The 17,824-nt window shown below is 42.6% G+C and overlaps 1 protein-coding gene across 4 annotated transcripts in view; it reads right to left on the bottom strand.

The window, feature by feature from the left end:
• The window catches only part of DIS3L2 (DIS3 like 3'-5' exoribonuclease 2), a 195,860-nt gene that overhangs the window by 142,567 nt on the left and 35,469 nt on the right, over positions 1-17,824 (bottom strand). For all 4 annotated transcript variants that reach the window (XM_081190036.1, XM_081190037.1, XM_081190039.1 and 1 more), the window contains one exon: positions 8,961-9,062. In XM_081190036.1, the coding sequence (XP_081046162.1) occupies positions 8,961-9,062 (102 nt within the window). The remainder of the gene's footprint in view (positions 1-8,960; positions 9,063-17,824) is intronic.

Here is a 17,824-nt window from a genome sequence, read left to right as displayed (position 1 = left end):
AAATGCTTTTTGGTTATTAATTATACACTACCTTTTCTTTTAATTATTGTCTTCCATTTTTAAGTTTTGCTAAAATTGCAAATGAAACAATTAAGATTAAAAAAGGATTTGTAGCTGACAGAGCTTGGCCAGGGCATTTAAGGTCTTCAGAAATTCTTACTGGGCCTTAGAAACTGAAAAACGGGGAAGAAAAAAAGTAAGGAAGTTAGTTTACGGTACAGAGCGTCTCAGGATCTTCTACCTGCGCACGCCCATAGTCCATTAGGCTCTCCACACTGATAGCTGTGGGAAGCGCCAGTTCAGCCAGATGCTAAATCTGACTCCTAGATTAAGTGGTTCAACTGAAAGGCTTGCAGTTGGCCAATCAAGGCCACTTCAGAGATAAGGAGGAAACAATAAGAAATGAGAAATGCATTTTGAAAGCAGTGTTTGCCCAAGCCCCAAAAAGCTCAGAGGAAATTACTGTAAAGAAAAGCATGACCCAGCCCTGACAAGGCCACTTCCGCTCTCCCTGCCTTTCCTTTATTTAAGTTACAGTTGAAGCCACACCTAGGCTGGACCTCTGCCATATCTCAAGAAGTGATGGGATGCAACCCATGGGAAGGGATGACCTCAGAAACTAGCTAGAGCTTTGCTCCCCCTCCCCCCCTCACATCTGGGCCTTACAAAATCTTTGAACAGCTCAGAGGTCAAACATCTGCTTCTGTGCTGTTTGGGAAGCTCGGCTGCTAGCGTGGCAGCTCCCAGCAGAAGTGCTCTTTTGACTGGGGATGGCGCAAAAAGACAGGGCATATTCATAAGCCGAGCGAGGGGCAAATTCGCACCACTGTATTTATGTAGCGCCAATGGAGGATTAGGACCAGCAGATGCTCCCTATCTCTCTCCGGTAGGTGAGAATAAAGGGTGACCGGATCTCCTAAAAAGAGGCCTCCGCTACCAGGTGATGGCCAGATGTTTTGGATTACAATTCTCAACGGCCCCAGCCAGCACAGCTGAAGGCCGAGGCTGATGAGAGCTGTTGTCTCAAACATCTGGAGGGCATCTGATTGGGGAAGGCTGGTCTGAAACGACCTGATAAGCAACCAGTGGCCAAAAGACGGGCTTGTCCAGCTAGCAGTCGCTGGTGGGCCCCTTTTCAGTCATCATCCCTCAGTGTCTACAAGAGAAGGAAAAGTCTCCTTAGAGAAAGAGATAAAAGAGTTCCATTCAATATCACTGTAAGTGGATGTTTTCTTTTTCCAGCGAATCTTTTCCTTCTCCAACAAATGAAGCCAGCACGACCCACCATATCCCAGCTCAATTATTGTAATTTCCCAAGGCAAAAAAGTGGGATAAATTTCCTAGGGAAATGATATATAAGGAAATGAAAAGGATGTTTAAAATAACCTTTGTAAACAAACAAACAAAACCAGAAGCTTTTCTTTTGGGAATTATAGGGACAGTAGTACCTAAAATGTATAGAAAATCATTCATGTATGCTTTTACAGTGGCAGGAATGTTATTCGCCCCAGAATGGGAAGAAGCAGAAGTCCCAGCAAAGGTAGAATGGATACAAAACTTATGGAATATGCAAAAATGGCGAAACTTGCCAGAAGAATAAGAAAACAAATTAACAATTTTTTAAATAAAAGAATGGAAATGGTTTATTGAATATTTACAGATAAATTGTAAACAGATAAGAACATTGGCAGGACTATTGTAATAACCTGCAGTTTCATAAAAGTATATATTTAAAGAAGGTGAATAAATGAGCTAGTTAAGTTAATTCGGATATGCCATTTCATTATCTTGATTTCTTATTCTTCTGGTAAGTTTCACCATTTCTGCATATTCCATATCTTTCTGTTAACCTCCACACTGTGGGGCATCCCCTCCCATTAACCTCCAATGCAGATTGCGACCCAGCCCACTTCCCAGCTAATAAAACGACGGAAAGGAAGTGAGAGTGTTCACTTCGAAGGAACACACCCTTTGCCCTGGGAAAAGACTTGACTTCTGCTGCACCTTCAAAAGGAATTGCAGGCCAGGAGCAGCGAGAGAGGTCAGCTGGGCTGACAACTGTTGCTTGGAAGTCACTGTCTACATCTGCACAGACCTTTCCAAAAGGACGCCAGAAGTCTTCAACGGCAACCAGTTGCAAAGCAAAGAGCAATGCATTCTCAACCACAACAGGCCTCCAAAACCCAGATTACAGAGAGCAGCCCCCAATCTACACAATCCAAGGGGTGAGAAAGATTTGCAGGAAGAGAGATAAGGAGAATATCTTGAGCAGGAGGAACTCCACAAACAGGGAGTGGAAAAAGGTCCACTCAGTTCCTCTGCGCCATTGCCCAGAGCTGCTGAAAAGACCATAGCTCTGTAGAAGGGCATCTACTTTGCATGCAGAAGGTACCAAGTTCAATCCCTGCAATCTCCAGATGGTGTTTAAAAAGACACCCTGACTGCAACCCTAGAGAGCTGCTGCCAGTAGGCCAAACTGAGCTGGATGGATCAAGGGCATGACTTGATGTAAGCCTGTGTTCATTACGATACATTACAATACGATAAACTTTATTGTCATTGTCCGATACAGAACAACGAAATTTTTTTTTGGGGGGGGGTCTACATAAGACATTCAAAAGCAACAAGCCTGCTATACCAGCTATCCCAACCTGGTTAGCCCCCTAAAAACTCTTATACCCCATTTTAAAATACAATATACTCCCATAGAGACTCCTTACCCTGTGTTTAAAACCAAAATCGCATTTGGATAGAAACTGTTTCTCAGGCAGCTAGTCCTAGTCTTTATAACCTTGTACCCTCTTCCAGAAGGCAGAAGCTGAAAGAGATCATTTCCGGGTGTGCACTATCCTGCGCTATCTCTGCAGCTTTCTTTATGGCACCTGGAAGCATAGATTTGATCCAAGGTGGGAAGAGTGCACCCAATTATTCTCTCCGCAGTCTTTACAACCCTGGATAGCATTGTTTTTTCCCTGACCGTGCAGCTCATCCAGCCTACCAGAACTTCCAAACAAGTAGTCTCCATGCCAATGCCAACCAGATTCATCATCTTATTTATTTATTTATTTATTTACTTCTTTTCCATTGTTTTAGGCCGCCTCTCAAGGCTACCACTCCCAAGGCAGCACACATTAGAACCCTTCAAGCAACTGGCCATAAAACGGCAACAACATAATGTCTGCTGTCAATTTTATGCCAACAACAGAACTCTCTTTTTACACTGTGGTGGTGTTTGTTGTTTGCATCTTCTTAGCATCGTTTCGCATGTGGTCGTTCTGTAAAATCTTTCATCATATATCACTTCCATTTTTAAAAAATATATATGAAGCAATTAATACATTCTTCAAATAAATAAAAAGAACTGTAGCAGCAGCAAATAGAACAGTATCAGCTAAACAGACACTCTCTCTCTCTCTCTCTCTGTATATATATATATGCAATAAAATCCCAACATAAACATCATATGAAAGCAGTTTGGAACGAAAAGGTCTGGAAGCCTAGGCAGAAGCTGCATGAAGCAATAGCCGCTAAGATCAAGCGGAATTTGCTGGAACCAGGAAGGAGTCAGAATTCACCTCTCAGTGCTTTTACTGGTGCTCACGGATCTTGGATCTCGATTTTAAGAGTGCTGGACGCTGTTTCTCAGGATATTGTGTGAAGAGAAGGATATTGTATTGTCAGAAATCCTACTACAGTTAGAGATTCCAAGGCAATGCTTAGGACTTTTAACAGCCCATAGAAGTAGAAAGAGCAGCAAAATAAAACTGGGGGTGGGAAGCCCTACCAAGGCAGACCAAAGCATGTTAGCCTGTTCACAGAGTCAGCCCAAAACGCATTCCTAATCTGGTAACTATTAGGGGTTTAGCTCTCTGCAGAGATGCAACTTTTTCATCAAACAACGTAGGAACTGGCAGTCCATGAAGAGGCACCCAAAGGTGCTATAGCTGAGAAAACTGCCATTCAACACAAGCAGGTAAGGGGTATCTAAACGGCAAAATTGAAAATGACAAAAGAATTGCCATCTGATCCGATCTAATGTATAAATCTAACTACCAGCCACGAGAAGGAGTGCCTCTCTATTTCCAAAGGAAATAAATGATCTGTGGCAAAATATTAATCTTGAGTGTATTAACTTTATCCCGAATTCTAAGTAATGACCATCTTTCTAAATCATGAGTTATTTCTGTCATCTACTTCCAGCTCTACAGTATTCTATTCTATGACTCTACTTAAATTCAATTTAATAATTTGAGAAATACGTCTAGGATCCAAAACATGCCTCCAGGCACCAACAAAATTGTCAATTAGTGCATAAACTGGGTAACTTAATTTCGATTTTAACCAATTAACTGTATAGCAAGAAATTGCCTCAAAATAATTAATAAATTATGTTAGCTCAGATGTGGATGATTCAGGCCTACTAATAAATAATAATAATAATAAATCATCTGCATACACAACTATTTTAAATCCCATTTGTTCATGCACAAAACCAGAAACCTCTAGTCTGCCTAACTGCATATGCCACCACCTTCAAATATAAATCAAATATCGAAGGAGAAAGAGAGGAGTTCTGCCTTGTATCTCTCTCTAAACCAAACATGCTTGAAAGAATTCCATGTGTTCTCACCTGTGACTGAGGAGACAGGTATGAGAGTCTAATCCAATTCATAAATTCCTGAAGAACCCCAGTTCCCCCACGCACCAAAGTAACAGAAATAAACTGCCAATATATTTTGTTGAACTCTTTTTCAGCATCAAGAAAAAGAATAGCAGTCACATCAATTATATTACCATATGAAGCAACAAAATCTGCTACCAACCTTACAGTATCTGCTCTCTACCTTTGACAAATAAAGCTCACCTAATTAATCTGTGTGTATTAAAGTTGCTACCACAGCCCAAAGTCTGCTAGCAAGTACTGCTGATAATATCTGCACAACTAGCAAGTCCTTTACCAGGCTTGGGAATAATACAGATACGAGTATCGCACATAGACAAGAGAAGGGTACCTTGATCAAGAGCCTTTATATAAAGGCAAAACAAATAGCAACTTAAAAAATTGAATATACCTCCTACCATCCTATAGAAAAACCATATGGCCCCAGAACTTTCCTAGCCTTCATACTATTAATGGAATTCTTGATTTCATCCCTCTGCAAAGTCTCTGAAATTCCCTTTGCTGCAAATCTAACTGTGGAAGGACTTGGTATCTGAAGAAGTGTGCATGCACACGAAAGCTCATACCAAGAACTAACTTAGTTGGTCTTTAAGGTGCTACTGGAAGGAATTTTTTTATTTTGACTGTGGAAGGACTGACATTTTGCATTCCATAGTCTCAATATCCTTCCTATAGAGTAGTACCTTTGAAATCTAAATTTATATCCTTTGGCGTTGAGTACACATTATTGCATACACCCTGAATCATAATTCTGAGTTTTATTGTTCTTCTAAATGGGAAGCCAAAATCTCACCCAACGTCTCTCAGCTTTCCCGATACGTCTGGCACAAACATATCAATGCAAATTCGACCTGAGCTGAAACTGAGCTGAAACTGAAATTATTCAGCTCATATTTAGCAAGTTGCAAGTTTTGATAAAGATCCCGGGGAAGGACATGATGCAAACTGACTTAATAAAGACTTGTTCTATCCAAATTCTTCTCTTGCAAAGCCCTACGCTGCTGTTCATAAGAAGCACCTCCCATGATCTTTCCCCACAGGACAAAGTGGAACCTTCAACATTTACACAATGATGCAGAGCACGGGAGGGACTCCTTCCAATCATGATCCCCCCAAAAAAACATTTTTAGTAGAAATCAAAGTAAATATTGTTATCTTTTAATGCTGAAGATGACATTGCTACATTGCCTTTTAACTTAAACAGTTCCTGGCTTTCTTGAAAACTAGCGGAGAACAGTTTTCAACACGAAACGGAGACGTTTTCTGAACGTGCAAATATCTCAATCTTCAACATGTATATTTTGTTTTGGTTTACTTTGCATTTTCCTCTCATCTTGAAAAAAAAGCATGAAGCTTAAGCTACTATTTGAACTTGAAGCACAGAACTGTACCTTGAACATGTTTCCTTCAGATTTCTCAGTGTGCAATGGAGTTATTGCATTTCAAGGAAACTTATAAGCCAATGAAACACCAAATGAGCAACTTAAATAAATCTCTCATTTTGCTTAGATAAGTAAGATCTACCCATAAATAAGAACCTATAAGCGAAAGACTGTCCAAACTAGGAATTTTTGATCTCCTTCAGAATATGCTAAGGCACAGGTTTTGAGCACTCTCAAGTGGAAGAGAGTTCCAGAGATAGGAAGCAACTCTCAGCAACCTATCTCTGTGTGAATCTCTGTAAGTACAGGGTGCAGCAGTTACAAAAATGAGAAAATAAAATGAAAAAATTCCTTCCAGTAGCACCTTAGAGACCAACTAAGTTTGTTATTGGTATGAGCTTTCGTGTGCATGCAGAATGGCATTCTAGGAACCATTAGGAAAGTGAACGAAAATAAAACTGCCAATTTCATAATGCTGTTCTACAAAACTGCAGAACAGCTGCATTTGGAATACATTTGGAAGCTACAGTATACAAGCCTGGTCGCCTCACCTCAAAAAAAGGATATTATAGAATTGGAAGAGATTCAAGAAAGAGTAACCAAAATTATCATGAGGGTGGAATGAGTGCCGTGTGAGGAAAGGATGCAGACTTTTTAGAGAAAAGGCAGGAAGGAGGTGGCATGATAGATGATTATGAAATTGTGCATTGCAGGGTACAAACCAAATAAAAAGAAGCTTTTCTTCCTCTCTCATAAGAAGATCAAACCTATCCATTCTGAAGGAAATCAGCCCTGAGTGCTCACTGGAAGGACAGATCCTGAAGCTGAGGCTCCAATACTTTGGCCACCAAATGAGAAGAGAAGACTCCCTGGAAAAGACCCTGATGTTGGGAAAGATGGAGGGCACAAGGAGAAGGGGACGACAGAGGACGAGATGGTTGGACAGTGTTCTCGAAGCTACCAGCATGAGTTTGACCAAACTACGGGAGGCAGTGGAAGACAGGAGTGCCTGGCATGCTCTGGTCCATGGGGTCGGACCCGACTAAACGACTAAACAACAACATGGAATTTGCCCCTGCAAGGGATGGCAGTGATGGTGGCCACCAACCTGGGCGGCTCTGAAAGAGGATTGAACTAAACCACAAAGAATGGAGCTGTCAATGGCTCCTAGCCACATTGACTGTGTTCTACCTCCTCTGTCAGAGACAGGGTGCCTCTGGAAACCAGTTGGTGGGAATCACAAGTTGAGAAAGCACTGGTGCTGAACTAGGCAGGCCTTGGGCCTGATCCAGCATGGCTCCTCTTGTGTTCTTATGCTATTTCAGCACAATGTGAATAAGGCACACATCAACATCTAAATGATGTTGGACATAGCGGTAAAACATTTGGAGGAGGGTCTCTTGGATACACGAGGTTCATGCTGTTGAGGATTAGCTAAACACTGCTAGAGCAGGCAGTCTGTTTTGGGAAAGGCATTACGTGGATTATATGCTTCCCATTAAACTACTGTTCCATGCTTCTCTTCCTTTAGCCATTTTATCATCAGAATAGTTAGCTTCTCAAACATTTCTTCTCTGGCAGATCCAAAAGGATCCGAGAACAAAGGAACATTGCAAATACAATCGGGGCGAATTTTTAATGCGGAACATTTGATTGGGAGCAACAGGTAAGCGGACTTTTCCAAAGCGTGGATTCCAAGACACCCATACAATTCAATTACATTGCAAATGAGTCCATGCTGGTAGAAGAAAAACAATTCTAAGAAAAATTAGTTCCATGAGAACCAAAGATGCAGATAGGCACAGAATGACAGCAGTTATATAAGAGATTGGATTAACCATAATCTAGCGTAATGTGTCCATGTTTAGAAAAAGGCTTGGAAGGCAAGGACTTAAATCAATCGTTTCACAAAGAGCTGGATGTTAAAGGAAGCAAACAATCTGTTGTACTCAAGGCATCATTCCTACAAGCAAAGGGGGGGTGGAGGGGTGGATGAACAAACCATAACAGAAGATTAAGTATTGTGTTGGCTTGCCCCTTGTTTTCAGATCAGTTACACCCATCTGCACTTCCCTTCGTCCTTCAAAATAGGAAGACCTTTAACTCAAATTAACTCAATCCTAATAATATTCAACTCTGTCTGGGCAAACCCATCGCCGCAGGCTTGTCCCGCACTCTCTCACGGTGGAATTAACACCTCAACACATGGGACTGCTTAGGGAAACGAATCCCATTTCCCCTCGGATTTACAAATTACCTAATGTTTGGTTGCTAACCTCAGAGTGAGATTGAGATATTTACTGTGCAAAGCACACGGAGGCACCCAAACAAGAGTCTCTAAGCAATTATGGTCTGGGAGACAAGACGGCAAGGGCGAGCGAGCAGACAAGGCAGGGTTCTCTCAAGGTAATCTTTATGCCTGTTCAATGGCCAAGAACTCCTATCCAGCGCAGAGTCAAAAAAATAAGGTTAAGGCGGTTTAAATGCACCACAGTAAGAAAAGCAAAACCAAGCATTCAAGGGCGAGTGTAGTAGGATAAGACCACAGAATGGACACAAATCACAGTCCTCTGCCCTTAAAATAAAAGCACTGTTATATTCTGAAGCAAAAAATAAATAGGAAAATAGAAAGCATTATCAGAACAAGAAGTTCCAGTTTTTTGAACATGCGGAGGGACCCACATGAAGCTGCATAAAAAGCAAAGGTACACGGAAAAGAAAAATGACAAGGAGGTTAGAGCAACCATCACCACAAGGAAAACATTGAGAAGGTGATAGTTGGCTGAACAGGCATATAAATTTGAAAAACAGCCCCATTCACGATTGCTATGGACTCTGCGAGAAAGGGTCAGAGTCTTATTTCCAAATAAATTTAACTGGTAAGGTTGAGCACTGACCTTCCACTGATCTTTTGGAAGCAGAGTCACCACCACGATGTCACCGTTCAGAGCTCTGTTCCGAGCAACGACGCCATCAATGAAGATATCTCGGGTGCTGTCCTAGAAGAGACAAGGAAAGAAACGGCTCTTACACAGAGGAAGAGGGTTTGGGAAAGCTACAAGCGGGTTTCAGAATGCATCACACCTCGAGGACAACAAACCAAGGGAGGTCATGAGAGTCTTTTCAGAGCCTGCACCTGAGAAGAGGGGAAGTCAGGGATAGTCAGTCTCTTCTGCCTCTTAAAGGTTCCCTTGGGGTGCATACAGGAGTCAAAACCCCAAAACAAGAAGACTGCCCTTTGATCTACAAGGACACCCAAGGATTTTTGAAGGTAGTAAATGGTCTGCAACTAGAGAGGAAGCAACCACATATTCACATGGTGAAGTGTGCTTCTACTGGCTGACTACTATTTGCACAGACACAGCTAAGACCCTCCTTTTGGCCTCAACTGTGTCTCAGAAGAACTTCCTTTTCACACCGGACAGCTAAAGCAGAGATGGGGGGTCTGTGGCACTCCAGATGTTGCAGAACTATAAATCCCCATCATCCATGAAGACCTCCCTCATTTGTGCCCAGCAGGTTATTATAATTATAATTATTTTGTATACTGCCCTATACGGCAGGTCTCAGGGCGGTTGACAGGATAAAATCACAATATAAAAACAAAAAAATACATCATCAAAATAAAAACATTAAGCCCTTGTTGACTCCCCCTGGAGAAGCTCCGTAGTTCAGTGATGAAGCATCTGCTTTTGCTTGCAGAAGAACCAGCTTCGATCTCCAAAGGTAGCTCCAGGTAGGGCTCAAAACTGTCCCCCGCCTGAGACCCTGAAGAGCTGCTGCCAGTCAATGTACCAGGTGACCCCATAGGTCTGGCCCCCCTTCTCCCCTGGCCCCAAGCCCTTCCCGAGCAGAAGCGTGTTCACCGAAACAGCCCAGGAGAGCAGGCTTCTCGGTTTCACGGTTCTGGAACGGAAGGGCCGCGCCATGCAGCCTCGTGGGGCTGCCTCGTGGTGAAGCCAGAGGGAGTCCTCCGCTGCCAGGAATTCCAGGCCGCTCCCAGGCATGAAATCCGGCAAGTGGTGTGAAATGGACAAGATAGCACAGCACTCAGGGAAAAGGGTAACCATCGCGGAGAGAAATTGGATCCCGAGCAAAAGCTGTGCTGGACCAATCCCACCGAGGGGATGAAAGCACAGCCGACGGATAAGTAGCTGGAAATGAGATGTGCTGGTGAAAATGTCTTCTGCGGAGGCAGAGAAGCATTGGAACCTGTCCTCGTTCATTTCACAGAGCCACGGGGGATCTTTTCAGCAGCGGTCGCGTCTGTTAAATCTCCATTTCAGCCATACCAAAAGTGTGGTGGGGACATAAGAGAACCAAGCCTAAACCGCAGCAGTCATTTGAGGAGGCAAAGAAAGTGAGGTGTTGGGAGCAATTTCAAAAGCACGGGAGCAATATCAGAATCACACCTGCAAAGGAGAAGCCAATATATGGCACCTGTCAGAGTAACGCAAACTTTAGGGTACGAACTACCAAAGCATCGCCAGCTACAATGACACCTCCATGATAAAGGAAGGAGATCTTTGGTATATGGATCTGTGCTGGGGGCTAGGTAGTAAGCCTCTATGGAGCAGAATGAGACCACCAGTTACTTTGTTTTTTTGTTTTTTTTAAATAAATTTATATTAATTTTCCAACAAAATTATACAATTTTATCCAAATTTTAACAAAATTTTAACAAATTAAATCTTTCCTTTTTTTGGACTTCCTTCAGTTGCTATGATAATCATCCATAGTTATTCCTATAGTACGCATTCCCTTCATTATATTGCCATTTGTCTTCCCTCACCTTTCTATTTCTTTTTGACAATACATCTTAGCTGTTACAGTGCTTCTTCAAACCCCACTAGCGTTTGTTTGCACATCACACACATTTTTCAGATACTCTACAAACTTTTCCCAGTCTTTGGAAAACTTCTGATTTTTCATATATCTAATTTTTCCAGTTAGTCTGTCCAGTTCCGCATAGTCTATCAATTTCATTCTCCACTCTTGTATCATCAGTATTTCCTCTTGTTTCCATTTCTGGGCCAGTAAAATTCTTGCCGCTATAACTGCATATTGGAAAAGTTTACAGTCTTTTCTTCTTATCTCGTTACCTGTAATCCCTAAGAGAAAAGCCTCTGGCTTCTTCACAAAGGTATACTTTAACATCTTTTTCAATTCAGAGAATGAGACCACCAGTTACCTCACTCAGAGCACTTTGCGCAAGGACCCCTATCATTTCTATGTGCCATATGGCTCATAGATGTTTTCCTAGCACATCGCAAGGCTGCCTGTCACATGCACCTGGAAGAAGACTTGACACCTTCATTAGGAGAGTTGACTCTAAAAGTTGCATGCTGAAGAGCCAGATGGGCGGGGTATTTTATATCATCATCATCATCATCACCACAGCATCAAACGCAGTTTTGCCCCCATGTAGACTCTCCCCAGTGAAACACCCAGCACCGTGACCCAGGCCAAGAAGTTTAATTCTTACTTGGTTTTTTGGGGGGAGGGGGAATCCAGCACATTAGCACATCTGGATCCCTGTCTGAAATTGCTTCCGCTTCACAGAGTTCTGCACATTTCAGTGTGCAATGTCGGGAGTGGGTGACAACACATGAAACCACTCAGAACCAAAGAAAGCTTCCATCTGTTTCCAGGAGAGCATGTAGTGATTTGGATACTCTTGGGGGGGGGTGTTTACAAGGATGCTTTAATCAAGTTTTTATCCTGATGCGCATAATGAAGGCTTTGAGAAACAATGGGATTCAGTAGCCTGATTCACAAGTCAAGCTCTCACCGATCTGACTTATTATAAGCCCACGGTTCCAAAACCCTTAGAAAATCCACGGCCAATTGCAAATTGCCTGCCCTCCAAGCACCTTCACTGCTGCCATGGGCTGGGAAGTGCATCGTAATTCCTCAGCCGCCCCCCTCTCTCCCCTCAGCACTCTTTTCGGTTCATCTCCCTGCCCCCCCAGAACTGCACGTTCACCGTCTCCTCACCCTAGTAGTGAAAGTCTGGAGCCGCAGTGGCCTGACGTCGGATGGCTTTTACATGCAGGGCCATTGCTAAGGAAGTTAAAGGCATGGGGCACAGATGCACAAGGACACAAATGTGCCTCTGGGGAAATTAAGGAGGCAGAAGGCTGTGGTCTCAACAGCCTGCACTATCCACCCAGCCACCCTGAAAGGAAAGCTCTGTGTTTGGCTTTGTTTTAATGGCTTTTCAAAGGAGATGCAGAGCCCAATCCAAAAGACTCAAGGCTCGGGTCCAATGGGCCACCCCTGGACAACACCCCTCTGTATGCGCGTCCCCTGAGAGTAGCATGAAGCTCTCCAGCCCACCACAGCCCCTCCGTCTGTCTGATGGGTGGGCAGAAGCAGCATGGAAGGCAAACAGACCCCAGGGAGGAGAACGAGGACTGAAAAGTTACGCCAAAGGCTTCAACGAAGAGGTGGGTTTTTGAGGGATTTAAAGAGGGAGAGTGGTGGCATTACACATATGGAGAAGAGCGGTACACAAGTTACTGATTTCCCACAGCAATAAAAGCAAGAAGATTCAAATAATGACACTCAGAAACCTTCCAGATTCTGAAATGAGAAGCAATTCCATCAGTCTTTTGAGCCACAGTAAGATGCCACCACTCAAATGACCAAAAACAGGAGTTTATCCATGAGCAAAGCACTATTAGATTCTAGCAGTATGGAGTCTCTTGTTTTTCTAAGGCAAGCTTGGCTGCTGTCTTAATTATCTGCTAATTATTGCTGCCAGCCAACAGAAGCACCACTTTCCCTTGCTGGCAATAAAAATCCTCTTTCCTTAAAATTAGTTCAAGCCACGTAGACTCGGGGGCTTGATTTAGAAAAAGGAAAGAAATTGCACTGTGAAAAAGACACCAGCATGTGAAGAGTGGCAAGGCATCAAGGTAAGGAGCAAGTCAATGGACAGCAGCAGAAGACATGCAGGTAGAAAGCTAACAGCTTAAGGTGCAGAAAGTCACATGTCTGACAATCTGCCTGCTGGGTACAAGTTGTGGGTGTTTGCTTGGTGCAATGAGCTCCTGCCCTCAGAGAACAGCTTCATTTCCTTGAGGCCAAGGTGGCTGATCTGAAGAAGCTGAGAGGGTAGATGTGGCTCTCAGGGATGCAAGAGGGGGATGCTACCTTCCAGGGTGGCAGGTCGTCCCCCCCCCCCCCACTGTGGGGTGGGGGAAGACGGAGTGTGGGGAGAGGCTATGGAGAACAGATTTGAAATTCACAGCATGTTGTACACTGAAAGAAAATTATATGAAAATGATGTACCGGTGGTATCTGACCATAAAGAAAGCTGATCGCCGAAGAATTGATGCTTTTGAATTCTGGTGCTGGAGGGGACTCTTGAGAGTCCCATGGACTGCAAGAAGATCAAACCTATTCATTTTGAAGGAAATCAGCCCTGGGTGCTCACTGGAAGGACAGATCATGAAGCTGAGGCTCCAATACTTTGGCCACCTCATGAGAAGAGAAGACTCCCTGGAAAAGACCCTGATGCTGGGAAAGATGGAGGGTACAAGGAGAAGGGGACGACAGAGGACGAGATGGTGGGACAGTGTTCTCGAAGCTACCAACATGAGTCTGACCAAACTGTGGGAGGCAGTGGAAGACAGGAGTACCTGGCATGCTCTGGTCCATGGGGTCACGAAGAGTCAGACATGACTAAACAACAACAACAAAGTTATTGAAAATGTATAGAACAAGTTCCAATATTTGCTGGAAGTATAAAGAAAAGGAGGGTACCTTTTATCATATGTAGTTGTCATGCAAGATAACAAAGTCCTTTTGAGAACTGATATACAATGAATTGAAAAAAATGTTTAAATAACATTCGTTTAAAAACCAGAAGCATTTCAATTAGGAATTACAGGCTCTGATATCCCCAAAGACCAGAAAAGACTGCCTATGTATGCGACAACAGCTGCAAGGATGCTACTAGCCCAAAGATGGAAAGAACCAACAGTTCCGACCAAGGAAGAATGGCAAGCCAAACTGCTGGATTATGCAGAAATGGCAAAACTAACCGGGAGACTCAGAAATCAAGAGATAATGACTTTTTAAAAAGAATGGGAAAAATTTAGAATTTACTTAGGAGACCATTGTAAACAAATAAAAACGTTAGCTGGACTTTAAAAATAACTTGTAAAGAAACGAAAAATATAGATAATTCAGAGAGATGAAAACTGTGGAGAATGTGACGATATGTAGTTTTAGAAAAATTATTTTAAGAACCCATGCAGGGGACAGGGGGAAGTCGCGAGATTCAGAGAATCTCATATATGGATATGGTAAAAGTTTTTTCTCTTTATTATTTTGAATTTCTCTCTCTCTCTCTCTCTATATATATATATGAGAGAAGACATAAGCAGAGTTATAGGGCAATTTGCAAGGCTAACTTAGGGGTAGGGATCTATCTTATGGGTTACTGTGCTGGCTGTCAGACTAAAATACAGGATCACCTAAAAAAAGGAAAAGGAAAAGAAAGATGAACTGTGCCTTTTCTCATCAAGATATCGCTGGAGGAAAGGTTGTCTCCTTTGCAGCAAGTGTGCCAGGGGAAGAGCTCTTGCACCACCACCACACCTGCAAGAACTGTGCATTTATTACAAAGGAGTAAATTATTGCCTGGGAAGGCCCACCTTCCACGTGGCTCCAAGGCTGTGATTCTTTGCTGAAGAGGCAGAAGGCCGCTGCCCTGATGTGAAACGGAGGCGACCCTCTGTAGCAGCAGCTCAACAGCTGTGCAAAGGCTGCCTCCCATGACAAGATGCAGAAAAATTGCAAAGCTTCTTGGACTAGCGTAATTCCGCCTGGAAGCTGTTCCTCTGACGAGTCCAGATTTTCTCTTCCCCATCCCCCTCTCACCTCAACTCCCCAAGTAATCCCACCACGTCCTTAAAAAATGCTTTACATCATCATTCGGGAGAAGGGCCCTCTTATTTCAGTCATCACCCGCGTGCTGCAGCAACCCCTCCCCTGGCAAAGTTAGCCATGCCAGGAGGTGACGGATGGCAGTTTCTTAAAAAAAAACACAACCCATCGTTTAGCTCTTTGTCAGTAAGGGAAGACATAAAAAGTGAGCTTGCCATCTGCCAGCTGCATTGCCAGACAGGCCATCCCAGCCAGGGAGACTAGAAATGTCTCTCCTTCGTTCTGTCGTTTATCATAAACAGGTTGTTTGCATAAAAGAACGGGGCCTAAGAGGTTAAATCACACCACGGTCCCCATACGCCCCCAAGAGTGCATGGGATTTCGGGAATGGATTCCTCCTCAGCAAAGCCTAAGGCTACAATCCTAAGCACACCGAAACACAGCGGGAGCTGCTTCAAGGAAACTCAAATTTCAGTTTTGTTTTTAATATATTTTTATTAAAGATTTATTAGTTTACGAAAAGTATGTGCAATGTCTCTTTTATTCAAGCTGCGTTTTCTACAGATCAGTTTCATTTGCTGTGAGACGTTAGTGTTACATTAGGAAGAAAAGGGGGAAAGAGGTGGAGCGGGGAATGGTGGGTGGGGTGGGGTCGGGGGGCAAGGCTTCTGTTCTACCTAGCGTATGTGTGGGGTTTTATGTCAGCGTCAATTAAATTTCAGTTTTGAAAAACATTATTTCATTCTTTGCAGACCTTGTTTTATCCTGGTGCCACTTTAACATTTGCCTACCATCCTGTTGATGACTAAAAATTATAAATGAGCATAGGATTGGGTCTTGAGGAGAACGGCTGGCTTTTCTGGAGATGCCAGCTGACACAGTCTTTGACCCCTTGGAAACACCTGCAAGCACTGGGACGCTGCCCACCCTGTGGTAAAAAGCAAAGCAGAGGATCGCAAAGGCCTCTGCACATATCCATGCACCTGTGCTGTATAAAACTGGAAAAATAAGCTCTTAAAACTATCACAGCTAATGAGCATCAGCAATTATCTACAAGGCTGTTTTGTCTGTTTGAATAATGAATATACAGTCCCCTCAAAATGCAAATAGGTGCCTTTTATGTACCAGCATAACTGCATATTCAAAACAGCATGCATTTCAATATACTGGATTTACCAAAGCCAATTTTTTGCCAAATTATGTTGCAAAAATTAAGGTGTGCATTAGATTTGATGGCACGTTTACATTTGCCAGCAAATACTTTTTTTTTCTTCAAGGTTCTGAAAACAGAGGTGTGCATTAGATTCAATGGCACATCAGTAAATGTGATACGTCTACCGCCTAGTTCATGCATCCCTGGGCAAGTGACAAGGAATATGTGAACTAGCGCTAAGAAGAAGAACCCACTCAGCTGCCCTCTTCCACACACATTATTAAAGGGGGAAGAACCGTAAAATGTGGGCCTCTGCCAAACTGAGCACCTGCATGGGTTACCCAGCTCACACGCGACGACTTACGGGTGCTCATGTTGTCCCTCCACGAGGCAAACCTTGTTGCGCCCATCTAGAGCTGGGCAGGCTTAACATTAACTAATCATTCGATCCCTGCATCATCCCAGTCGTGAGCCGACACTATCCTGAAGTAGATGTCTTACAACCTCTCATGAACGACTTCTAGCAATAGGGCTGAGAGGTTACAATAGAAATATTAAACAATGAATGTAAAACAACGTCTAAAATGTATAAAATACTGTTGGAATGGCATTTGAAAGATGAGGAAGTGAAATCGATAATGATACATTGGGCAAAAGACTTTGGATATAATATATAGCTTGAAGAATGGGAAAGGTTGTGGAATGAAAGGATAAAATTTACAGCCTGTAATGCTTTGAAAGAGAATATGATGAAAATGATGTATAGATGGTACATTACACCAGTGAAATTAGCTAAAATGTATAAGACAAATAATAAATGTTGGAAATGTAAAGAAAAAGAAGGAACATTTTATCATATGTGGTGGGAATGTAAAAAAGTAAAGAACTTCTGGGAAATGATATATAATGAGATGAAAAAGATGTTGAAATATAGATTTTTTTAAAAAACCAGAAGCATTTTTACTTGGTATTATAGGTCAGGACATTAATAGGCAAGATGTTAAATTGTTTTTATATGCAACAACTGCGGCAAGAGTATTGTTCGCCCAGAAATGGAAACAAGAAGAAATTCCGACGAAAGAAGAATGGCAGACGAAATTAATGGACTATGCAGAATTGGACAAAATGACAGGAAGGATTCGAAACCTGCGGGACCAGAGATTTACAGAAGATTGGAAGAAGTACTGTATTTTTTGCTCTATAAGACTCACTTTTTCCCTCCTAAAAAGTAAGGGGAAATGTGTGTGCGTCTTATGGAGCGAATGCAGGCTGCGCAGCTATCCCAGAAGCCAGAACAGCAAGAGGGATTGCTGCTTTCACTGCGCAGCGATCCCTCTTGCTGTTCTGGCTTCTGAGATTCAGAATATTTTTTTTCTTGTTTTCCTCCTCCAAAAACTAGGTGCGTCTTGTGGTCTGGTGCGTCTTATAGAGCAAAAAATGCGGTATATGACTTATTTGAAGAGCAACTGTAATCAACAAATTACGCTAGTAGGACTACAAGATGTTTTGTAAGGAGGAATATACAAAGTGTTACAAACTAGAAAAAGATAAAGATATTGGTTAAGAGTTTGAAATGTAACAGGGAAGATAAGAAATGCATACTGAGAGATTAGATTGGAAAATTTTCAGACAGGATTGATGGAAGTCAAAAATTTGAATAAGTATGTTTAATTACTGTTGAAAATGATATGTTAAAAAAACTAGTAAAAA

The sequence above is a fragment of the Podarcis bocagei genome (genome assembly GCF_964188305.1).
Source record: "Podarcis bocagei genome assembly, chromosome: 4".
Taxonomy (NCBI): Eukaryota; Metazoa; Chordata; class Lepidosauria; order Squamata; family Lacertidae; genus Podarcis; species Podarcis bocagei.
The sequence above is the reverse complement of the archived record's forward strand: the minus strand, read 5'-3'. Positions and strand labels throughout refer to the sequence as shown.